Source organism: Platichthys flesus, chromosome 21, assembly GCF_949316205.1.
Source record: "Platichthys flesus chromosome 21, fPlaFle2.1, whole genome shotgun sequence".
NCBI lineage: Eukaryota > Metazoa > Chordata > Actinopteri > Pleuronectiformes > Pleuronectidae > Platichthys > Platichthys flesus.
Window position 1 is genome coordinate 11,968,426 of NC_084965.1, and position 26,660 is coordinate 11,995,085.

The following is a 26,660-nucleotide window of genomic DNA, read 5'->3' on the forward strand; positions in this document are numbered from 1 at the left end:
TTATATTTACAGCTTTAACTAATGTGAAATGTCCAAATGTCTGCTGTGAAAAAGGCCTGTGGTATTTCATCTTACTGAATCAAGACAGAAATCCACCAACAGCAGGTCGACGAGATGACCACCTGCCATGCCAGAGTGCCATTGAGCAAAGGAGTGAACTGCTATCATCAGCTTGGACTGCAGGTGTTAATGTGTTTGGGTTTTTCTTCGACCAAAACAGTCCAGATTTTAGATGATTTACTTTACTATGAAGCTCACTTAACGAAGAGGCCTCCTGAAACAGTAAATAGCCCAATAAAACCAATTTAAAAATCAGAGGCTTATGTCAAGTTTGTATTATGCTTATTTTTGTAAAATGCACAACATAAAACAATAACATGTGTTTATTTAGGTGTGAGATCAATGCGATTTGCAGGAGAACCAGTGTAAAAAGGTTCTTTTCGCTTCTGAATCAAAGTTACACCGAGCACTGAGGAAGCACACCGGGAATGAACCACTCGTGTCGCCGCGGGGGTGGACGATCCACTCGACATTAACCTCAAACTCCAATGGCTGCAAGTTGGCGCATTACAAGCAAACGAATCAAAATGAATCAAATACAAAATAAGGAAGTTTATAAACCAGCTGTTAAACCGAACCACCTTATTTACTTCCAAAGAGACACGTTTCCATCGTTTCACCCAGAGAAATGACGTGGTCCGTCCCCTCCTCTATCCAGTTCTCTTTAGTGTTTGCCAATGTCGGAGGTGTAACTGGGGTCTGGCTCTGGACAAAGGTAAAAAACACACTCTCGTATTTGTCCCCGTGTTGTCAGACAGTCTCCAGACTAGTCGCCAGGCTGCCGCCCGTCCGTGTGTGTGGCTCCTCGGGCTCGAATCTCCCCCCAGACCTTGGCGGAGGATGGGGCGGTAGGGAGATGCTAGCAAGAGGGGGGCGCTCGGCCGATCAGCCATGATGAGCTTCAACCGGCTAAACTAGCGCATCCGGAGGTAGCTCGGCGGCGTGTGCTTCCCGGGGGGAAGGAGACCGACACTTCCGTGACAGCGGGCGTGCACGGGGAGTCAGGCGCTGCGGGTTTCAGGCGCTGACATATGCGGGAAAATTGTGTTTTTCTCCGTGGCGGCGTTAGCTTCCGGCTAAAGCTGGACACAGTCGGGGAGCTGTGGTGGAGGTTCAGGGGTCGCACACCGACTCTGTAGCCGTGTCAGTCAACCCCAACTACACAGCACCTCCACGGTCATTCACTGTGTAACACCACCACGCACGGAGGCTGCTGTTTGGATGTTATATTTATACGTGTGTCTGTGTTGTTATTGTTGTGTGAGATTGAAATAAAGAGTGGTACCCCCGAGAACCTCAGGGCCACGCGAGGTGCAACTTATCAATCACACTGCACGCAATTGATCAATGCATGTCACGTGCCACAGTGTAGTAAAAGTGCATGTTGTTTTCGTGCACATGCATACTCTCTGTTGTGTACACCGCTCCAGCCCCGGCCCTCAGCTGTAAACAGTGTCAACAACTCCTGTCCCCCTGCTTGAAGCGCGGTCACCTTTGACCCCTGTGTGATCTGACCCTTCTCTTCACTTCATGCAGCAGCTAAAGGATCATTTTGTTTTTCATATTCACGTTCATGATCTCGCAGGTCATCCCAGGCTGACATGGTGGTTCATGTTGTTATCCAGCACCTGAAGGGGGGCCCATGCTCATAGCTGCTGTTTTCATAGCTTCACACACCAGGAGTTTGTGTCTCAGTCTGACCCTCTGCACCGACCTCCGCGGGGACGGGACAACAATTCCCCCTCGTTTCCCCCTCCACCGCTTCCCCCATATTGATGTGAACCAATAGTGAGTCCATCTTGGCGAGATGTGGTGCAGTTTGTGCCTTCCTTTCATTTAGTTTATAACATGGAACATTGAACATATTCACTTTATGTCATGTTTCGTTTATGAAAAGCACATGGCACTTGCAGGCTGGGAGCTGTTACTGCATTCAGGAAAATACTGCACACATCCATAAAAAGATAAAGAAGTTAACATGTGTTTTGACTTCAAGCAGATTGTTGAGCTCGCTCTGCTGTTCACCTTCACCTGCCTCATCGATGCACGCCCACTCTCTCAAGTCTCTAATATAACGTCACCAAACGCCTGTTGTCTTGTTCAGGCTGCTATCACTGGATTCCCTGATTTTTCCGGGGAGCTTAGCAGCAGTAACACGAGCAAAGCTCCTTCAAATAAAGGATCATTGTCTGGGTGTATTAGCTGCCAGTGGATCAGAATGTGAGATAGGCCTTTGCTGCTCAGTTTGAAGTATGCTCTCCGGGGCTTCCCTCAGAAACCTGTCTAAGTATAGTGAACAACTTTGGACTGAGCTGAAACTTATGTGTATTTGCATGAATGTTTGTGTCCACAAATGCCTAATACAGAATGAAGTCTAAGGCAAATAATCATTCAGCCAATCTTTTTTTTTTTTTATCAATAATAACTCAGATGTGTCCCACCAGTAATATATCTGAGGGATATGATGACACTTTGCGATGATCGATTGGTTTTAAATAAACTAAAAAGTTAACTGATTTTCTGGTTTCAGGAATAGAGCATGGCTCAAGTGAAAGTACAGACCTCAGCACCCCTGGCTGGTCCTGGCCTCTCCCCCGGAGTTCCCCCGACGGCCATGGCCAGCCCAGGATCCCTGGGTCTGCAGCCCTCCGTCAACGGCACAGGCCCGGCCCCCACACCCGCCTGCCCTGCTCCTGCAGTCGGATATGGGGACGCCCCTGTGTCTATCACACCACCAGGTACACCAGTTAACTCTAAAGTTTTGCTTTCAGGAGACGTACATTTTTTGCAATATTTTCGGTTTTAATCATCATTCACTATAATTAGCTATTGTGATGTCCAACATTTTATGAACTTCTTACTTTTCATCAGTCTCTTATTTTGAATTTGCCACATAGAATGCAAAATAGGTTTTGATACAGCATTACCAGCATTGAACAATTCAACTAAAAAAACACTAGTCAGATATTGCAATATATTATGAGGTAATGAGGTAATTCTGATTTTCAAGCCTTAAAGGAAACATTTTATTAGAATGTGTATCAGTAGCTTCATTTACAAACACAATTTGAAGAAACGTGACTGTTCTTTCCATTGCACATTGTAAAATGTTGTTGCATTGAATGTAGAACTTTCCAATTAGGTTCTGAACCAGATCTTTAGTGCTGCTTTTGCCCCAGCCCTTGGCACATTTAGATAAATTGATAATATATCAATGAATGAAATTGACTGCATTGTGAGCCATAATCCTGAATGGCATTTACTACCCTGTTGGAAACTCTCATATTCAGTCAGATAAGAACACAGTTGAACCCCTGTTCGTTTGATAAGGGGGGTAAATACCTTGAGCATATATTAATGTCTCTCCTACAAATATTTTACAGTGCTGGAGTAACCAATTTATGTTTGGCACTAAAATGTTAAAATATATTATATACATAGGCCTACATAGTAATTCTTCAAGTGTACACGTCTATTTCTGGATTCTATCACAATGTAGGTCAGTATATCATGTATTCTGCTGTGCTCTTATTTAGGCTCGCCCCAGGAGAACATGGCAAACCCTAAAGAGAAAACTCCAATGTGTTTGGTGAATGAGTTAGCCCGTTTCAATAGGATCCAACCACAATACAAGCTCCTCAATGAGAGAGGCCCTGCACACGCTAAGGTGAGTAATCATGACCCCACAGTCATCTACATTTGTCTGGAAAAGCTCAAGAGCTTCTTTTTTAAGGCCTGGAAAACATGCCCATTTCTGTATAAAAAATTATAACCAGTAAATAACAGTGGGCATCTTTAAAAGCCGCATTTTATATTAAAAAAAATTACAATGTCATATCTGTCTTTGCTTTGTACACAAAGTGCTAAATGCGCCAAGTATTCGAGGGGTATGTGCTTCAGTTTTTTACTGATGAGTACTGTTCGTAAATGAAAATTGGTCATGCAGCTGAATACATCCAGCTCCTGCCATATGGGTTGTGAGAGATGCCAGTAAACGTGTCATTGCTGCCGGGTAATGTCTCTCTCTCTGGATGTCACTGTTCCAGATCTTCACAGTGCAGCTGACTCTGGGGGAGCAGGTGTGGGAGGCGGAGGGCACCAGCATTAAAAAGGCCCAACACTCCACAGCCGCCAAAGCGCTGGACGAGAGTGTCCTCCCAAGGCCTGCGCCCCGCTCCCCTAAAGTGGACATCAACAGTAACCCAGGTATTGACACCACAAGAAATCAAATTTTGATCAAATAAACGTGTGTGATCACTTTACACTCACTTGTTTCTCATTAGATCGACCTGGAATAAATATTGTAGTTTCTTAAATGTGGCAAATATTTTACTCGAAATATATCTGCATAATAATTGAACACTCTTTTATTAGTGTTACTCTCAAAGCAGATAAGTGTTTTATTCACGACGAAAATATTTCAAGTACAAAGTGACAATTCAGGCTACCTCTAAGTTGTGTCACATATTTTCACAACTTTTGTAAAATCTAAATAAAATGTAGTTTTGCTCACTTGATGGCTGAATGCAGTTTACCTGCTTCTAGTTCACTGACAATTTGTCATCTCATCACTGCTACACAATATAACAGTCATCATTAATGTTATGTGCACACATAAATATAAAAGAGGATCTTTCATTTAATTTGAACTGTAGTTAATTTGTTTATGGAGCTTGATGTGGTTTTAAATATTCTACTTCAAGTAGAAGTATATGGGAATGACGCAAAAGTCACTTAATTTAGTTAAGTTTTGCTCTGCTAATCTTTTTCACATCACTTTTTTTAGGTGCATTTGTGATTTTAACATTAACATTCTAATTGTTCTTGTAATACCTTTCTGTCTCAATTATTAATGGAAAGTTTCTGTATATTCTTAGATTTCCACCCTCAGTTTGACTTCGAGCATAGCTCAATCCCTTTGGATGTAATTAAATAATCCATGTTCAGAACTAAGCCAGTGCCAACCCTCATAATAAAGCCTAAGTACTGACTTATGTTTTATCTTTGGCCAAATTAATATCACTCCACTGGTCTTATCTCCTCTGCCCTCTGTGGCCCTGGATGCAGTGAAAGACATCACAGTTATGCTTCTTAATAGGATAAAGAAAGTCCTGTGATAGGCTGTGCATCATTTGGAATTAGAAGTGCATGCATCATAGAAAATCAGTTGGGTAGAACATTTGTACAGTTTTTAGACATAATACAGACATGATCAAATTTACTGTTAAATGTTATCGTGTGTATTGATCAACTATTGAGGCATTTGTGTCATAACAGTTATGTTGTGCTGAAATCACAAGCTCTATTGGCTGATGGAATTGTTTTATTAATATCTTATTATTGTTATTACTTCTTCAATTTTCCTTATCTAATTCAGTCTTTCACACTTTCTCATACAGGCAGTATAACACCCACAGTGGAGCTGAACGGTCTGGCCATGAAGAGAGGAGAGCCAGCTATATATAGGCCTTTGGATCCTAAGCCCATGCCCAACTATAGAGCAAACTACAACTTCAGAGGGATGTTCAACCAAAGGTGGGTCCTCGAAACCAAGCTCGGCCGAAACTGACAGAACCTGACCTTTCTATACATCTCTCTTCCCATTGAAACCAAGTGATGATGGTCTTGATTTATTTTCTGATGCCCTCAAACAGTCTTGTTTCTTTAATCCCACTGGCTCATCTGTTTGTCAGATGCAGTCCCCCGCTAAATATGGTGGATGTGGTGCCCTCATGGGTTCCAGTAGCTCTTAGTCTCTGTCAACATTCAATCTTTCCACAGAGGCGAAATCAAATTCCCCTCTTCCTCAATTTATTTTGGGCATTACATAGGGTTGCCTGTCTTGAAAACAAGGGAGTAAAAGACAGGATGCCACATACTGCTTTGAATTAACAGCAAACTACAAAGTGTAAAGTGCACTGAGGAAGAGCAAACAATGCATCTCTTTCCTCTGTTTTTTTAGGACAGACATCAATATTTTGTCGGTTGTGTTTGTACTTGAAGTCAGCTTTGTATTTTGATGGTGTTGTTAGTGCGCTAACTGTTAAATAATAATAGGTTGAGCTGTGTGTTCCTAAGCAGATGACAAAAGCACTTATTCATCCAGGTTATTTTGATAGACATGAAGTATTTTCAGGAGTCAGTGGAACACCCACCAGGTGGCAGTGTTTCCTCATTTAATAAAAACACCACTGCTTTTATAAGGTGATGGAGCACCCATTTTGTGATGTAAGTTAGGAATGTGGTGAATTTGTGCTGTTTTTTTAACATATAAACCTCTGCCATGTAATTTAAAATATTTGGATATCAGAGTTTCCACTCTAAAACATGGAAACATAACAGGGAAGCGAATGTCTGTTTTTCTATTTTACATAAACTTTAGGACCCTTAAATTCCTATCTTAAGTAATTCGGATGCCAAAGGTTTTAGGATTTAATTTTTAATTGTGGACACGTTGCCAGAAAATGTCCGTGATTCAGTTGCAGTGTTGGGTAACGGAGTCTATTCAGCAGACAGTCAAGCATCTGGCACACATCTTCCACTATTTGATCCATGCAGGAACAAACAGGGGGTGAAAGACAAACGTCTGTGGGCCAGAGTAGAGAATGTGTTTCCCAGCAAGTCTGTCAATGTCATATGTCACAGTGATGAGTTTCTAAAAGACAGGCAGTATCTTTTCCTCATGGTCCGTTTTGTTTTCTTTTGCCACTTTGTAGGCATCAGGGTGTGTGTGTGTGTGTGTGGGGGGGGACGACTAAAAGACTTAAGAGTGTATCTTATCCCAAGGTCACTTATGTTTTCACAGGGTCTCCTTGTGTCAGTTTAGTCGAGCCCTGGATTAATGAAAGCGAGACCTTCTGAATATGAATTCCCTTCATCAGATGACAGAATATGTGCTGGAGTGACGGACCATATCCACAATTGGTCACCTTAATGATGCTGCAGGGAAGCGAAGGTTTCCATATGCCCATGTCCTTCGTGATCATTCATGATCCGGAGTCATGTTGATGGAAAATCTCACCATTAAAAGGGCAACCTGGCTCTGATCCATCAGCACTCTAATCACCACCTAGACCAGTATTGATTAAATCAGAAAGTGCCCTGATGAGGAAATATAGCGATAATATGAAACGTGCATTTATCAGCGTCTAAATGAATCTTATTTATGGCGAAGGGCCTGTGCATAATTATTTTCCATCCAAGTCTACGTCTAATTCATTAGTTATTTTGCAGTCCCATCCGTGCCATTGTTCATCCTCAAATATGGACTCGGAATGATTTCAGCTGATTCAATTATTGAAATGACGTGAATCATTAGAAGGAAATCCAGCCCAAATGATTCACAAATCATTGAATCAGGGAAATATTTGTGCTATCAAGAAATGTGGTTACATCAATGTTCGCCTCATGGACAATCCCCGCTCGCTGTGTTATCATTGGAGCACCTGATTCCAATGAGTCACACTGGACTCCTCCAGCGTAGACGTCCACGGCGCTCCCAGCTCTCCTCCTGCTGCTCGCTCCCCGGGGAGCGGGGGTGCCGGCATCCCGCATTCTGTCAGAGTGGGAATTTGGATAAGACTTGGTTAGAGCAAAGCAGAGCAGTCAGAAGCCACCCACCTTCTCCCCACCCTCATTTGGTTATGACGGTAACATTATGTCAGCTGGAAAGACAGTGGGATCAATGACTGGGGGGGTTGCTTTGCTTTGTGACATTTCCTCCTGGGATGGTGGAGAGATACTGAGCAGGCCTGTGCTGCTTCCCCCGGAGAAAAGTGAGAGGAAGACAGGATCACCGGTGCTGCAGTGGATTAACAGCTTATCAACCGTTTGCACAAAATAGTTTCCAGTGTAAAGCCAATACAAAAAAATGCCCTGTGTAGTGCTGAAGAGACAATTATTTCCTTTATGAGTTGGTGGTGCTGCTGGTTAGGTTTGTTTGACTGTCAACAACATTTACTGCAGATTTTATAGAACAGAATCTGGGAATAAATCAGATTTTAGCAGATGTAGGGTTTCAAATAGTAGAAATAAACAAAAATCCAATGATAAAATACAATCTATAGTTGTAATTGGTTATTTATTGATGCATTATTACTTGGCTCTGTCTGTTTCCAGGAGCATATTATGAAGTGACCTTGTTCCAAAAGAGCTACTGTGCACCCCCAGTGTTTTATTGTAGCAGGAAATGAAATGACTCTCGGATGCACATTGACATGAAATGTCTGTTCAAAAGACAAAAAATGAATTTGAGGTTGGATCCCAGTTGGGTCCAAATGGATTTAGTATAAAATATTAATCCTAATCCTTTAAAACGCGTATGTTCCAAAGAAAAGCAGCACAAGCCAATACAATGAATTCTGACCATGAACATAATTCAGTGGCATTAAATACCTGAGTTTGCTGTGCTCGGCTTTTGATTGAGGCACCTGAAGGTCTATTATAGATTATCCCTGTATTCTAGACTTGACTTACTGCTATACGGCAGTGTCCTTGTAAAATCAATGAGAACCTTACGTGTGCCTTCATGACGCTGGGTGCGTGCATGTGTGTGTGTGTGTGCATGCTTTTGTAAGATAGATGCGATAAAAGATGGTCATCCTTGAAAGATCAATAGCCTTCTCATGCCTGCAAGATTCTTTGAATAACGTCAGCTAGGAAAAATCTGGCAGAGACACTGAGGGTACGACACACACACACACACACACACACACACACACACACACACACACACACACACACAGGTGTACTTTGTCATCTACATCTCTAATTGAGCCAACCTGCTGAAAAGGCAAATCTGCCCATGAGCGCTTTTCTATATTCGACATTTCCTCTCATTTCCTCATATGTGGAGGTATCGGATATCCTCTGAGGTCTCTTCACACACACATCTCCTCTTTCCCCCCCCCTCCTTGTCTCCCACTCAACTTTATTATACAGTTTTTTTATATAGCTCGCTGGCCTGTTGGGCTTTACAAACTTGTGCAGCTTAATCGGGACACTGTGTGCTCTTTGGTCCACTCAGGCATTCCACAGATATGGTTTCTCTTATCGGTCCCATCATCAATGCTGCCCTAAAACAAAAGGGGCCTGCCAAAGCACACAAGGTAGAGACTTCAGAGGAATAACTTTTTATTACATTGTGCTTTTTGTTCTTCAACCCACCAAATATCTGCATACATCAGTAACTCCGATGGGACGTCAATTTCCTCGGGCGTCTTGCCAGAACAAAGTATAATCTGTCCTAATTGTAGAAATGGGTGTAAACTCATAAAGCAGTGTTTTATAGAGGAGACCGGGGGCGGAGGAGTGGAATACAGGTCCAACATAAACAAATGCTCGGAATGATTTGTACTCAACAGACTCAATGACACACATAGTCTGGTCTCGCCTTTCATCTCCTCGCGTCTGAGTGGAGTTTCGAGTTTGTGTATCCCTGTCTGTCCTCCTCGCCCCTCTCACCTTGATGTATTGAATGTAAAAATGAACCTGAGACCAGTACGCACGAAGCAGGTGACATCAGTAGACCCACCTTTTGTCGCGCCGCCTTTTCAGCGCGCTTGGCACGGTGGGTGACTAAAGTGCGCTTCTTCACAAGAACTCATATCCGTATGTTTGTGCGAATACACACCACTTGTACTTTACCTTACTTGTAGCTTTTCCAGGAAATTGGAGCCTTCTCTTGCTGTACAGCTCAGAGTGATTTGTCTTACCTCCTGGGTATCTCAGCAGCAAATGGCTGTCAAGAGGAAATGTTTGTTGAGAGATTTCCTGGGTTTACAGACATCATCACTGAATGATATGAATAATCAACTTTGCAGAAAAGCAGTCACCCATTTCAAGTCAAGTTTCGTCCAAGTGTTGTATGTTTCTGCTTTTGCGATCCCAATACCTTTTTATTTTGGTGAGGAGGACAGGTTTCCTTTTTGAAGAAGAGAAAGATTCTCATGTTTTAGGTACATTTTGGGCTCAGTCCACATCACAATCACGTATCACTCTCCTGTGCTTTGAACAGTCTCTGGAAGAAGTGATGAGGAATTTAGAAATGCAGGAAATCTTTATACCACCGTTTCTTACTGGAGTTTGAATCAAACCAGCAGTAGACATACTGTAGGATTATCTTTAGGATCACTCTGCCATGTTGCTGTTCGAGAACCTGTCATATTGTGGAGTCAAAACAAAGCTTGTTCTGTTCAGTGATGCTGCAGCTCTTTGGTGGTCCTATACCAGCTGAGAGCTCATGAGGAAATAGTGGAAACTGAGCAGTAAAGCTGTGTTTTACATCCTGTAATTGGTCCCATGTTGCTTTCTCAGCACAAGCAAACCACAGTTTAGCTGAGAGAATCATATTGTAGAGGGTCTCACATCTGAGTGTGAACTGCATCGTACTCACCTGTTTGAATGAATGCGACTGAAGGAGTCAAGAGAAATTAACCAAATTAGCTTTTGTAATAAAACAAATTAGGTACTTAGCAGGCTCTTTAATGAGGGATATGCATTACTCTACCAATGCATGCTGCTGTGGATTATCAAACAATAAGGTTTAACTAATAATGCCTGACTGAAAAATCTTTGCCAATATATGTATTTTGAAAATTGGCAATGATTCATAAGATATCAATATCAAACCCTTATGACAAAGAAACGTAATGGAAGCTTGAACGTTAAATCAAAAGAAAACACAAACAAATACCTAGAGCTTGGATAAAGAAAATATATTTAATTCTATGAGGATGTGCAATTTGGTGCTGCTTCATTGAGTTTTATGTCACTGTTGACCCCCTTGGCGGACACCCACTCGATCTGGAAGGCTCATTGATGTTGCAACTAATTTAATCATTCTCATCAATGAAGAAAAAATTTAATCATGCATTGAAATATAATAACATGTTGCCCTGGAGATGTTTCTGAGAAAAAAATGATTTGCATGTATGACAGCTTGCATAGCAACCAAGTCAGAACAACAAAGCCATAATAATTGTTTTTATTTTGTAACAATATTGTTAATGAGGACAGAACGTCCGTCATTCTTCATAAGTCCTAACAGTTGGCACTGGAAGGTGGCCACGGTTAACACAACACAAATGTTAACAAACACAAATGTTTTCCACACATTGGCCGCGTCATGTGTTGTGCTTACAAATTCTGAATTATTCACGCAACGGCTGTTTTTAGTCAGACGATTAAAGAATAGGCGTTTTTGATTACTAACCGGCGTCACTTTTACGTAGCAGGCCTTGAATCTTTTTCCCTGTAGCACGCCACCTGTCAGCCACTGGGCTATAAATCTCACATGTTTGGAAACAGTACTTGATGGACCACTGTGACTCAGCAGTTAAGTGTGGCAGGAGGGCCTGGGTAGGTTTACATGGAGCATGACTTCTCGTGAGTCAGTCCTGGAAGGAGGGCACAGACCGCAAAGATTACAGAGCGTGCACAAAGACGGCTTTAATCTCAGGTTCCACACTAGAACCACAACAAACATTGGAAACAATGAATGCTGTCTCATTGGTCAGTTTAATTAAAGTTATGAAGTACCCACGTCACTTGTGAAACCTGTGTTGTATGCACTGTGTCTCTGAGCAGTTGGTAATAAAGAGCTGAGTAAAGGCACTGATATGAGGAGGGTGAGACACCAGCTGTCTGCAGCACCTGAGACCCAGCAGTATATTACATTACACTGGAGGGAGCGAGAGAGGGAGTAAATAAACTGTCTCCATGTCAGAGTTTAATATTACACCTTCAGAATGTGAACAAACGACATGATAGAATTTACACGAGGCGGATTTGCTGTGTGTTAGTGATAAACATTTGGACAAAGTTGATATCAAAGCATCTCTAATACTCCCGGCAGCGATAGTTTGACTTCACATAGAGCAATTTAATTCTCCTCCTTCACAGTGTAGAGGATCTCAGGGTCAGAGTTGCCTTGGGGGGGGGGGGTCTGATTGAGTAACGCTGGTTGGGACTTCCCTGATACAGCTGTGGGTCATATACACACACATGCTCACACATTTTCTAATTATCACTTGATAATCTGTTCCCGGAGGCTGTGTTGTCACCCCTGCCTGTTTGTTTGTTTGATGGTAAGAAGTGATTTCGGGGGGAAGAACGCGTTACATTTTGGTGCAGATTCAAGTGATGGGGCTGTTTCATTAATTCACTTTTTGTAACATAGCATTCTATAACATTTAGAAAATGTATAGATCTTGATAAAAATCCAGCATTGGATTAGGGGACTGATATTTATGAGTATGTGTAATTTGGATCGCCCTTCGCATGAATTTATATGTGGTTTCACAAGTGGACTCACGGGACGGGGGGGAGGTATGTGCTCTACTAACTGCAATTTGTGTTGTAAATAGTGAAAGCACAATTGACCCAAAGCCAAACTCTTTACTAAAAGTATATATTTTGTTTAGTTTATAAATAAAAATAAATGTATAGTTTAAAGGCAACATTGAGTTCTCAGCAGCCTTACAACCAAAATAAATAAATCACATTACATTGTGGCTCTGAGGGCTCAACACACTACAACTTCAAAAGATGCATGCAAATAGTTTAAAATAAAGAAAATTAAAGATGAAATATCAATGTCATGAAAACACATGTGGAACGAAATGCTCCAAAGTGCCATGATTGTATTTGTCATCTATCTTGAAGCAGACGTGTGGGTTTCTGTGTCATGTACACAGGCCAAAAACATATTGCTTAATGAGGAATTACAGCCAAAAGAATAATTTCATCTGCAAACCACTGGTTTAATGTCACACTTTAATCTGCTTCTTCTTAGTGGATAAGTGGTTTCTAACCACAGACACTGTCAAAGGAATTACGTACAAAACCCCCAACACTACGACAGTTGGTGTTTTTAAGAAGTAATTATTTGACTAAACGGATTGATTTCGAGCACGACTCTGCATTTTCTGCATTGGCTATTGCGTGAGGCAGAAGAGAAGGAGAGCAATCAATGATGGACACAGGGAATGAAGAATGGATGTTGGGAGGGAGAGAAAACAAGTAAAAGTCTGGCAGGGGATTGGAAGAAAGTGCAGCTGGTGGAGAAGTGAGTCGGTCCAAGTTTTTCTTTTTCGTCCAAATCTCTGTCACCCTGTTGCTCATAGTACAGGGCTCCGTGTGTGTGTGTTTATGTCTGTGTAATTGTGGTTTAATGCACACAGCTATTTGTGTTTGCGTGTGTGGCCAGTAGATGTCTTGGTGGTCAAGTTCAGTGACGCTGGAAGACAAAGTGGGCCAGTACACTCCCTTATTCATGTCATGATTTGTCTGTGTTTTGTTAGCCCACTCTTTTTTTACTTTCTGCTGCTTTTGTTGTAGAAAACATATGTTCCACGCTCATATACAATAGAAACCCACAAGAATTATTGCATTACTTTTAAACCATGAGCAGTAGCAAGGAGTGAAAAATGGTGTTATGCCTTTTTTTGTCAGTCTATAATCAAAGTATGCAGATGTAAATTACACAATTATCCATTTGAAACAGACAAATCTAGATTGAGAGAGGATTGCCTGTGCTCTAGAAGGTTTCATTTTGACTTAAGTTACTTGTAGAGGCCGAGTAATTTTTGGCTTTAGATTGTGAGATGAATGTAGTGAAATGTGTCATTCGGCAACCAAACACAGGCTTGTCAAAAATCTGAAAATTCCGAAATTTAGTGACAAAAGTCCAAAATGGGACTGTAGCCACGGCCCACTTTATGAAGCCAAACAATCAGTGTACACCACTGCTAGGTCTGCATCATGCTTTTGCTAACATTCGTCCTTTGTTATCTACTTTTCCGTGAATTGTTTGTTGTGCAACATTTTGTAATTATTTTCAAGAAATGGATGAATGGGTCAAAAGAACCTGGCACACCAACCCAAATGACGGCACCCCCTCAAACACAATTTAGTCCATTATCACAGCATCAGTCCAAGTTTGTCCTTGAGTTACTGGGAAATCTGTGCAAAAAGAATAAATCTACCACCCTCCTCCAAGAACCCATTTCTATACAAAGAGCACTGACACATGAGATGATCTTCTTTTGCCGCATTTTCAAATCACCAATGTGCAATTGAATGATACATGTTTTTGCTTGCCTTTTTTGGGGGGGGTCTGTGCACATGGCAGCGCTACGATCCAGCAGGAATTCGTCCCATTATCTGACATGCCTCAATATTAAAATGCAGCCTGACAGTGATTGCTTCCAAAGCTTTATTAGACACGATTCAGAGTGACAGGCAGTGAACCTGTTGCACAATGTGTGAGCACCTTAATCAGTTTACCACAGCCAGTATCAACAGACTTGAAGAGCTGAAAGAGGAGCCCACTTACTTTTTAATCTCAAATGGGAAGTGTTGGTGACATCCACTGATGCTCCTAACCACAAGTCACGGTCGACTGGGCTGATTAACGGTGGTGTTCTTTCTATTCTGAGCACAGTGGAGATTGATGTGTTCTCATGGGCAGAATGGCAGGTTTACGGCTGAAAGGAAGCCCTGCATTTGGTTTTGATTGCTGCGGTCTGCACAGGTTTTGCCAGCCAGAGCAGCTGAGGTTTTTCATGGCTCCCTGTGCGCCATCTGCAACTGGTCAGCAGTCTCATGTGTTTAATTGCAGGCCACGCATTTTTTTATTTGACTCCGATGCTTCACTTTTCGTTTGCATCTTGTTTTTAAATGTATTTATCTGTGGCTTGAAAGCATTAAATTGCTGGACTACACTGACCGTTTTTCCCAGCAGTGTCGTGTTCAAACCACATTTTGGGAATATGCTTAATTCAATTTAGCTTTTAAAGTAATCTGCCAAGTCATTTTTCAGTTGTTCATCACTGTAACTACTGAAAATGAACTTCATAACTAACCTAAAAGACAAGCTACAAAAACACAAGGTGCACGTCTATGGGACTGGTGGTATTTTTATGTGTTGCTTGCCATTATACATGCAATCTCCCTGACGTCACTCCATGTAATGTATACTGCTATGAAAAGTAGTGGCTGTATTCAGTGTTCAGCTGAAGAACAAGTGTGATGAGCTTTTTTTCTACACAGGCATTTGCAAAGTAAACAATTTTTCATTCCACAAGAGAAAATAGTTTCCAGCTGAAATGTCACCCTGTCGTTTAAAGTAGTAATTGCAATACCATATCTCGCAATTTCCTGGTAGGACTGCGTGTGGGCTCAATAAATGTCTGGAGCTTTGACTGTGTCCGTCTGCGTGTGTGTTCGTGCACAAGTCTTTGAATGATTATGATGAAATGGTGACCTTAACTAACGCAGCCCACATTAAAGAGATGCCTTCAAAGTGAAATCCATTACACATAGTGCAACGCGGATGAGTTATCATTTGATTGAGTTGGGGCATCAGGTGGCTTTTCTCTCGCTCGCCCCTTCACTCATCCCTGAGTCATACCACACACACACACACCAAACAGTCACGTCATCACGAGACAAAGTCCTGTTTTTTATTATTTTCTTTCCCTTCAGCCATTTCTGCTCCCTCCCCACAGGTGTCCTGGTCCTGTTCCCTCTCTGTAGTAATAATAATAACAATAATAATAATTGATAACATAGAACAGGCAGATCCAGCCAGCATGTGCTGATCTTTGTGCTGGCCACAGTGTGCTGACGTGATTCCCCGGCCTTTTTTTGTCTGCAATGCATGATTTCGATGTGTGTGCTTGTGCTCGCCTGTGTTCTTGGCTGACTTCTCTTGTGTGTAAGCCACTACTTTCCCACGTTGTGGAATAGGGTCCCCCACAGGCCTCCCTCCATGTCCCTCTCTCTCTCTCTCTCTCTCTCTCTCTCTCTCTCTCTCTCTCTCTCTCTCTTCTCTCCCTCTTTCCCTCCCTCTCTTTCTTTCTTTCTTTCTTTCTTATCCCTCTCTCTCTTCCTCTCTGCACCTGTACTCAGCACTCCAGCCCCAGCTGCTCCCATCCCTGCTCAGCGCTGTTGGCCCGAGCCCATGTTGCACTTGGCATGTCCTCTGAGACCCTGGGGCCACACTTGACGTGCGAGGGCCAGGCGGGCCCCCGCCCAGGGAAGGCTCCCGTAGCCAGGAGGAGCTGAGAGCAGACGGATGAGAGGAGGGCTGTGGGCTGGAGAAAGACCTGCTGGAATTCTGGGAGTAAAATGCTGACTCATGGTCAGGAGATTTGGGGGAAGAGATATTTGAGTGGAATGACGTGTAGTGGAGATTTATCTTGTACGAGTTATTGTTCTGGTATGTTACTGGAAAAGAGGCCAAAAACGTCAACATGTAGTTTCAGAATAACTTAATCTTGTTGGAGGTAGATTCCAGTCAGTCTTATTTACTCTGCCACAGTTTCTGTTAGTTGTTAAACACTGTACTCACCAAAGTACGTAACATCTGGAAACATGATAACATTGCCACAGTGGAGTGTGATGAGGCAATGATCTCAAAGCCAGACCTTAAGTCATAGTATCTGTATCTCTAACTTTATTTGGAGGTAAATGTGAAATTACAAATGTTGGTCTGTAAATCTTTTTTTTCTCTTCTAATAAAACATGGGAGTTAAGAATATGTAGGACCATTTGGTTGCTCATTTTTCTTCTTCAGTCTGACCAACATTCCACATCAACCATCAAATTGGTGCATACAGTGATTGCCCTAAACTATGAAAACAAGATCCAAATGATAAATCTGTAACTTTTCTTTCTGGACAAACATCTTTACGATACTTCTTTCCTATCCTCTTGGGAAACTGGCCAACATTTCCATCACTAACACATCCTAAGGCAGCTGCTCAATCAAGACTGACATTATTACTGTAAATCTACTGAAACATAACATGAAATATTTTAACAACTAGTTGAATGACTTTGCTTTTGTGTACAGACAATTCATGTAAAGTCCTTGGGTCTTTTGAAAGGGGCTATGTTAAGTTAATATTATTATTATTGTTATTATTATTATTATATCGTTTATTCACTTCCTCTTATGTTGAAGTGTTTGTTTTTTAATGAAATGTGTCAACATCAGTGGGATGAACTGCTGTGATACTTGTTGTGTATTTGCAGGTTGCTAACCTCAAATGATTAACTGATCCCTGACTTTTCATATGTCCTAATCAGCAGGTCAAAGCATTTTAACTCATCCAATGAAATATTGTCAATAGATTAGCAAAATAAAATTGAGCAGTGTTTTTTTTCCTCCTACATGAGGTTCAGATTTGTGGTTTTCAGTGAAATGTCTTGTCGACGTTGATGCCGACTGCTATAAGTGGAGCTTCATAGTGCAGCCAGCAGAGCTCTAGACTCTTTGTCTTGTTACACATAAGAGAAGAAATGACTCATAACACCTGATCCCAGGCATTGAACATATTGATACGTGCATGAGAGAGTGTTTATAGGTTTCAGAAGAAGCCCAGTTGAATGTGGTGCTCCGACTCAAGATCTCTCCATGTAATGATGTGCATGTGTGTGCTCGATTGAGAAAGAAACTGCAACGGTTTCTAGGATATACACATTTCTCTAGCCCCCCCCAAATTTCAAGCTCCTCGGGTTCCCCAAATTCCCACACGCACTTGATGGCTTAGAATGATTAATATGCACACCCAGAAGAGATGGAAGCATTTCTGTGAAGCTAGTGTCAGCTTTCTTCAGCACATCGTCCTCAAGGTTTGCCATGACCAACCACGGAAATATTGGTAGTCTCTGGTTAAAACTCTTTACCAATAAATCTTGAGTGCTGCTAGCCGTTTGTGTCTGCCACATACGGTGGCTGTATGTCCATGTGAATATAAGTGTATTCACTTAGAAGAAAGGAGACAGGGAGACGGATATGAAAAACTTGGGAATCCTCGCCTTTCTCGCTAGCGTTCCCACTATTTCTCATCCATGTCCACGGACCGGCAGACATTCTCAGCCATTCTCCCCCTGACCCAGGAGGGGGTATCACACACGCGGACTTGCAGACCTCTAAATCTCTTTGGTGACAGCCCAGTCCCGCTCTTGTCACGACCCAAAGAAAGAGAGGAAAATCTATGTGCAGAGCAAGAAGAAAGAGGAGGGGATATATATGTCCCTGTGCTTTGTTAGGCATCGCTAAGCTGAGATTCAATAGCAAGACATTACTCAAGTGGTTGGCCAACACGCCATTGTGTTGTAATTGACCCTGATGAAGTGATGGGCCTTTAATTTGGGAACGCTGTAAATGGTGTGATAATTTGGCTCATAAAGTTGGAGCCTCGCCTCCTTTGCTTTTCATCTGTTTTTATGTCAGATAAAAATGCTCTGTTTAGGGTGTAAACAACCCTCTTTATATCCTTTTGCTCCTCATATGTTGAGATAAACAGTTTATTTAAAAAGAATATAAATGTTCCCTTCTCAATTTTGTTTTTCTGTTCATTCCAGGTACCATTATCCTGTTCCTAAGATCTTTTATGTGCAACTCTCAGTGGGAACTAATGAGTTTATTGGCGACGGACGCACCCGCCAAGCGGCACGACACAGCGCTGCCATGAAGGCCCTGGAAGCCCTGCGCAATGAACCTATTCCAGAACGGCCACCCCAGGTAAACGCACACACACATATAATCTTACACTAAACTCATATTAATACTGGTAGTTTTGAACATGCCCTTGCTGACCTATTCTTTGGGGATAATTTCAGTACAATGCCGTTAACACATTGAACTCTCTCTAGCTAACAAAAGCTAAATATTGTTGACAACAACAAATTTTGAAATCGGGGGGGCCCATCTCGCACACGGATACTTTCAGTACTCCTGCAGTGGCCACTGGTCCGATTACGACCAGGTCCTCTGCTGCGTGTCCCCATTGTCTCTCCTCATTTCACGCTTACTATCCTAAGGACACTATTCTTGTTCTACAAGAAACCACAGTGGAAGTTTCTTCACTTGTACTCAATGTTTCCTCGCCCATTATTCTGACAACCGTCCCATTCCTTGGCAACTGTTACTAATTATAATATAAGTTTGCCCAAAATGAGATGTCTGTCTGTGGAGTGTTCGGTTTGTGATATAATCGACTTAGCTCAACTGTGTAGCACAAATGTGAACATTATACATTTATTTATGAACACAAAACCTGATGATTTGTCATTCTTTTTCTTTCTAAAAGTCGATTCCACTCTCCACTCAAACATTCCACCTCTCCTCGCAGCCTCAATCCTCTTTGTGACCACCTCACATGACTGTCTCTTTCTCTACTTGACCCCGTCCAACTTGACAACTCTTCCCTTAATGAAAAGACCGGATTTGTGCCGCTGATCTATTGGACCTCTCCCTCGAGAGCCCATGAAGAGTGTTATGCAGTATATTTTTTTGCAGTCACTAAGATTAATGCTCAACCCGCTTTCATCAGATTGAATCCAAATCCACCTCATCTCTAATTACTCTAATGTATAATTTAGACCCTCTAATCTCCACAGTTTTAGTTTGCACCTGGCAGGGACGTGTTATATGCTCCTTGTGTCTTTTTTTGTTCTATCTTCTTTCAGCCTACTCCCAATGTCACTGTACCTTTCCAGAGTTTCCCCTCAGGCATAGCTGTTAACTGTTGTTATCATCTCCCACCGGAAATCAAATTACCCCATATCCTCAACGCCTGGCATCGCTGATGGTTATTCAAAACGCTTTGGCTCCTCTCACTTGCCTGACTCGCGGTCTTGTGGCGTCGGCCTTCATAAATGAGCTCTTTGTTCGCCGATGCTTCTGAGTCTTGCTTTACAAATTGAGGCACATTGTGTCTCCAGTATATGTCTGTCATTCTGTCTCCACGAGTGTGTGTGTGCGTGGGCGTGTGTGCTCGTGCATGTGTTCATATGTGGACACCCTCAGGCTAAAAGTGTTATTTTTCACCATGGGTTGTCAAACCTTTTATTTTGAGGAAGACCACAGGTAAATATCAATGCCGCTTTAATTACAGTGTTTATACACAGGTTAAACAACACTATGTACCCTAGGAAACACAAAAGAAACATCTCTATCTTCACATAGCTTCAAGCAATATCATCAAAGTAATAAAACTACTGACTAATTTATAAATCCAGCGCCAGGGGTTTTAAGATGCTGGCTATTCTACAAAAATTAGGACACATGATGTTAAACAAGTGAACGTCCTGTCTTCGGAAACCCAGTTTGCTCCTAGAAGAACGTTGCCATTGGTCTTGACATGTTTATTGGGAAGGAAGCTATATAGTTAGATCTGTAAAATTGTACCTTGTCTTTAAAAAAAATTACTTTTCAAAAACTGATGCTGTTCTTTCTACTGCGAGCCGCTCCTTTTGATCCTTCTGATGTAGATGCTTTCCCCCAATTATGGAAAAGCATTCCCCTTCCCATGGGCATAGATGTGAATGTGAAGCATTCTGTTCGCCCACAGTCACTGTCCATTCAAGCGGCTCCTCCAGGACAAGTGTTAATGTCTCAGAGCAACACATGCAGGCTCTTTACAAGTCCTCGAACATTTTTGAATTATTGATTAACAAATGTGTTGTGCAAAAATACAAATGGAAGTCGTTTTTATATATTTTTTGATTTCACCTTAGGAAACCGGTTACAGGCATCTGTCTGCTTGTGAGTCTCTTGCCGCCTCGCAGCTCATCAACTTGTAAATGCGTCTGTCACCGTTTGCTTGATTAACATAAAATATTATTTTGTAGTCCAGACCAAAAGACCAGAATTGAGTCTGATCAAACGAGGTGAATCGGAACCATTGCAGGAAGTTTAGACTGCATAAAACAATAGAGGAAGAAAAAGAAGCGGAAACTTCACTGGTCCCTCCAGGTTTGCTTGCAGTCTTCGCCTTTGACGATAAAATATTTGACACGACGAGTGTGAGTTTGTGATGCTGTAAGTGTTACATAACCTTACTGCGGCAAACCAATCACTGCTAAGTGTATGTAGATGCAGCCAACGTAGGTGATGATGACAGAACGTACATATGTCACACACAGGTCTTTTGTGCTGCCTAAATTATAATGTGAAATCAGAACTAACCAGATCGCATGTTAACAGTGAAAATGTCCTTAATGTTGTGACAGTATTAGTTATTTACTGAAGGTTGTGTCCATCACATCCATGAGTCGAAGTAGCACCAGGAGTTAGCCCCTATCTGTCTTTGTCACAGGAAGGTTAAGGATCTACTTGGTCATTCCAATTTAAACATGAGTACACACCCTTCTACTTAGTGACTTGATAATGCCGCCTTGAGAGAGGTCAAGCTATTACTCGTATGAATATCAAGAATGCTGGAAACGTCAGCGGATGAAAAAGCATGAATAGAAATTAGAAGAAGAGAAGCAGAAGAAAGGGCTGAGGCGCCTTGGACTGATTCATTCTCAGGTTTCTCTCATGTCCACATACATCCAGACAGCACAAGAGGCAGATAATGTATGTCTCGGCACGCACAAAACAAAGGGTTAGGGTTCTTGCCAAAGTGAAGTCTTTGCTCCCAGTGCGGTAGGTGCGTCAGACCACGTGACTGTTACCTGTGAAATCCAAGAGATCTCGCAGTATGAATCATGCCACGTATCGGGTCACACAATGAGGAGCAGGAGAAGGGAAGGTGCCCAAAGGGAAACATCCACAGCCATTCAGACTTAATCAGACAAAGAGGTGGACATGAGAAGATAAAGATCGAGACGGCAATCTGCATTCCCATAGCATTGGCACCAAAAAGCCTGTGTATGACTGATATGATCTCTATGGTGCAAACGAGGGATTTGTTTCTTTACTAGTAGAAAGGATAAGTAGTATTACTTTAATTCATAGGCAAATAATAGAATCCCTGAAAATCATACCCACAGATTTACTCCATCTGATTCATATCTAAACCACTAACATTGCAATTTGAAAACGATTAAACTGACTGAGAGCTCAGACCAGAGCCATCTGGTAACAAGTCCACAATTACTTCATAGAGTCATGGGCGGCTTTTTGTGTGGATTGAAAAAAAAAAAGAAGAAAGAATTCTTTTTAACACAAGCAATGTTGTTAGTTCGATCTTGTTCCAACAAATATGTAGTTATCCCAATAAAATCTGCTGGTGCTTTCCCACTGACCCTAATAACCCTTTTGTTATGAGGTCCTGTTCTCCAGTTTCTTCTTTGAGGGAGATCTAGTTCTTGATGTTCACAAATGATAATTTGACTCAGGAACAGAGACTTTATAGACGATAATTTTCAAATTTAGTGGCCAAACCCTTTTTAAGAGAGACCTTCCTGTGCAGATGGAGGACCACCAGTCATGTCCAGGAATAATGAGTTCTCAATCTCGTCTCAGATAAGGATCTTCGACAGAAAACAGACAGGCGTCTTGTCGCAGCAGCTTGGCGGGAAAACCACGCTCCATGTGGGCGATGTGGAACAGTCTTGGTTAGATGTGTGCCACCATTTTTGGGGTCATAATCCTTTATTTTTCAGAATCATAAAGAAAAAAAAAATAATACAATGCATTTGCCGCATTTAATACTGAAGACAAAATCTCTGTATTGGTCCAAATTATTAAAAGAAATATTCACACATGAAAGAAAATCATAGCAGGCCTCAAGCAATAAGTGTTCTTTATGACTGAATATAGTTTCATATCTGCAGAACACTGATGGGATTTGTTATTGCGTTTGCCGGGAATGCTATGGGGAGAACACCTTGCACCTAGCTCACTTTAAAGCCCAGTGGACTCACTATGATAATGCCACACTATGAAAATGCCTCACAGGTTAGCATTTGTAATGCAGCTGTATCCACAGACATAATGTTACCTGACATATTGTGGGTTTACCAGTGTACACACTTATTCATGGTATTGTGTATTTCCAATTTACTGTAAAACCAAAATACAAACCTGAATCCCCTGTAAATGATGTTTGAGGCTCTTCCAGGTCTCATTAGCATTCCCATAAGAGCCATACTCCCCTTAAACCAGCTTTTCTCTCCACTTGACAACTACTACAACTGAAGATAAGAACAAGAAGGAACAAAACAGGACCATTTAAACACCTTATACCAAGAGGTGACACAAATTAGAGTAATAACTATTCTGTGTGACTCCTTTTAATGGTTTGACCTGTCTTTTTTCTTTTTCTTTCCCAGAGTCCAGAAGAGAAAGGGGAGATTGAGGAAGGTACAGATGCCAGCAAATCAGAGATCAGCCTGGTCTACGAAATTGCCCTCAAGAGGAATTTGTCTGTCAACTTTGAGGTGAGAAAAGACATGACAGTTGAAATATCACATCCACAAACTAGTGACACGGAATTATCTTGATTTTCCAGGAAGTTATCACAGTAATGAATGGATAAGACGGTGTATTTAAGGAATATATGAGGAGTCATGATGTATCACCTCAGATTGTGAAATACCACAGTGGTGTAATGAATACAAAAAAACAAACATCTCAAACTAAAGGAGCTACACTGATCAAGACTTAGCCCTCATCAATGATGAAATATGAACTGCGGCCACTTTTCTTTGACGTAGTTAAAAATAAAAAAAGTGCTCCTAGGAAATCCTTAACTGGATGACTGTATTTTAAGGCCTGTGGAAATTCTCATGGTGTTAAGTTCCCAGACAGATTCAAGGCTTCTGTATGGGTTCTGGCGGCGTGGTCCCAGTGACTCAGCTGATAAGATGCTGATCAATGTGGATCACTCGGTCCTGTAACAATAATCCCTTCAGTAGTCAGCCTGTAAATTCCTGTGAAGCAAAATAAAATCGACAAATATTTTAAAGTTGCTCACACTTAGAAGAGACAAATGGGATGTAAGGTCGTACAAAATGTGTAAGTATTAAAAGCTATTAAAACTCTTCTTAAATATAAAAATAATTCCTCTAAAAAGAGAATTTAGCTGATTTTCATCCAACTTTGTAAATTTTATATCTATAGTATATGTTTAATTTCGATTAGTGTTGCCTGGACTGAGATATTCCAATTCAATTCAAAATACTTTTATAATATTCATCCCCAAACAGGCAATTTAAGCCGAGCGGAAGAGCAAACAAAAGTGACAGTTCATCCACAAATAGAAAAGCAGAAAAGACGAGATTAAATACTTACAAATATTAAATTACAAACACATTTAGAAAACATAAAGAAACTAAAAGACACATTCTTTTGTTGCAAAATGTATTTACCTTCCTCACCAATTTTGCTGCCCTTTGTCTATATTTTATTTACATTTTCTATGTTTAGCTGTGGCATTCATTATTTTTGTAAACCCAAGCACATTGTTGAGGGGCAGATCTGTTTACAAAGAGGTCATTAAGCCAATCAATATTTTTTTCTCTACTCAAGACTTTTGCAGAAGCGATTTTGTTCTTTTTTTTATAAAAAGGTTATAAAAAGTCAGCAGCTGCTGAATATCAAGCGTCAAATTACCTTAATTTTAATGTGTTATATAAAAGTGCTACCAGATGGATGTGATCCGAAAAAACTAACATTAGCTCGGTGCTTGACCACAAGTTATGCTTGTGCTCTCTTGCATGTGCGACGTGTTATTCATCACACACCTGCCGCTAACTGTGGCTGCATCACTCCAACGTTTCCTGCCATGGAGAGATTTTCATGTGGTCTCGTTGTCGGCAGTTTAAAAATGTTAGTGTGTGGCATATTTCATGGTTTCATTTGTGTTACCCCTTTTGCTGGGCCTTTAAGGAAAACAAGAGAAATCTAGCAGGAATTTACCTTTTCACCAGAGTACATTCACTGTCGGTTCAACACCTAGCACACAGTGACCATTAGTGGAAATCAATCTCAAGCCACCTCAGTGCTGGCTTGCCTGTTCAGCCACGGCAGTGTTTGTTTGATAAGAGCATAATCTTTTTCAGACCTGCCTCTCTGGGAAAAGCTTTTGGCAGAGGGTTGGTGACATTGATGAACTAAGCTGAGAACTGCCCAGTGCTGCTACAATCTTCAGCTGGTATTTTCCACTGCCTTGCTCAAGGTTTGAGTTTTGTGTGGCTCGAATCCTCTGGACCTTCCAGGACGCGACCAGTGTCCCACAACTTTTCGAAATCCACCAAAAACTTTAGTGTGTCCTCACATGACCTGCTGGGTCTCTTCTCTTTGGCTTTCGCCATATCTTCGCTGACTCATCCAAAATTGTCTCCCCTCATTGCTCCCTCTTCTTCTTCTGTACTCTGCAAGGTGCCAAAAATATGGGAGGCTCAGTTTACTCTGTGTGCCCCCTCCCTTCCTCCACAGAATCCCTCCCTTCCACCTCTTCTACCATCACTCCCAAAAATCACATACAGGGCGGTAGCTAGTTGAGGCTACGGGGATCGGCAGATGGGGGTGAGAGGAAATGGAGGCTGGGATGGAAGGAAGGGAGGGAGACTCAGCTCAGTCTGTTGACTTTTCTTGCTAATAAGAGTTTACACAACACTGGAAAAATTATCTGGAAAGTGGTCCAATCCTCCCTTTTGACACCCCCATCCCTCGCTCATCCTTGTTCTGAAACACACTTGCTCATCAGAGCATGACATGACTGTCCTTCCTGGAACTGCTATTAATAATTTCAGCCTGCTAAATCTGGTTTGATGTGATTCGTTATCTGCCATGTCTTTGTCACTGTGAGCAATTACTCCACTTTAATTTTTCCGTCCTTCCAAATTGGAAGCTGAGAGCTGCGGTTTTTAAAAGCAGACCACAGCCACATTCCCCCAATCAGTCTCTGTTCTGCTCGCTGTCAGTCTAGAGGCTGGCTGTTCATTACCGCTGTCTGATGAGCAGTAAATCAGAAACTTTTTCTCCCTGTGCTTTCTCTCCCACTTTGTCAATCTTTCACCATCTATCTCTATGTCAACAGCCAATAATCTTTGCCTATTTCACACATTATAATTTGTGTGCATTCTGTGACAGTGTGTGTTTTGCTTGGATCATTGAGCCTTTTCTTGGCTTCAACTAGATTTCCATGATTTAAAGTAGAGACAGGAAGCAGGAAACAGTCTTGTTTCCTGAATTTCTCTCTTTTTGGTTTTCTTTTTTGCCAAAACTCTTTCACATGAAGATGTTGATTAGTTTTGTTTTATCCATCTCTGGATATCAGTCGTTCCACATTTTCTCTCTGTGCCATGTCAAACTAAACCGTGTGAAGGCCAGGCTGCAATCATCGTCTCCCTCTCTTGGCATAACATGCCCCCTTTCTCCCCCTCATACTCCTCATGGTTCTCCAGCAGATTCATTTTCACCCTCAATCAGCGTGTTGCATGCAATATGCTCTCACACTGCCACTACGCTGTGGCTGGAGACCAAGTATGAATAACACGTCTCTTTTTGCCCATTTGGATCCATTACACTATAACTCATTAGACAAAGTTTGGCCTCATATCCTCTCCTGTCCTGCCATGTCTCCTCCTCTTTACCGTGTCTTCTTTGATGCTCTGAGAAGAAATGCTGCACTCCCACACCGCCAACCCAAAGCTCACATGCATGCACTGTACACTGTTATGCGTTCATGGATCCTACACAGAACTATAATGGTCATCGCTCATGTGAACTCGGCTCGCAGCGGCCATGTTTTCACATCACCTCATCCCTGCCCTCACTCGGGCATGAAATTACTCGTGAGTCACTGCTAACGAGTGTCTGCTTTCCCATCCCTCTGCAATGATGAGGGTCG

The 26,660-nt window shown here is 41.8% G+C and overlaps 1 protein-coding gene across 1 annotated transcript in view; it reads left to right on the forward strand.

Annotated features, from left to right (window-relative positions):
* Nucleotides 1–690: 690 nt before the first annotated feature.
* The window catches only part of stau2 (staufen double-stranded RNA binding protein 2), a 79,378-nt gene continuing 53,408 nt past the window's right edge, over nucleotides 691–26,660 (forward strand). Inside the window, exons 1-7 of the mRNA XM_062379635.1 lie at nucleotides 691–775; nucleotides 2,591–2,798; nucleotides 3,597–3,727; nucleotides 4,107–4,266; nucleotides 5,460–5,595; nucleotides 18,436–18,595; nucleotides 23,137–23,244. Of these exons, the coding sequence (XP_062235619.1) occupies nucleotides 2,600–2,798; nucleotides 3,597–3,727; nucleotides 4,107–4,266; nucleotides 5,460–5,595; nucleotides 18,436–18,595; nucleotides 23,137–23,244 (894 nt within the window). The 5' untranslated portion in view covers nucleotides 691–775; nucleotides 2,591–2,599. The remainder of the gene's footprint in view (nucleotides 776–2,590; nucleotides 2,799–3,596; nucleotides 3,728–4,106; nucleotides 4,267–5,459; nucleotides 5,596–18,435; nucleotides 18,596–23,136; nucleotides 23,245–26,660) is intronic.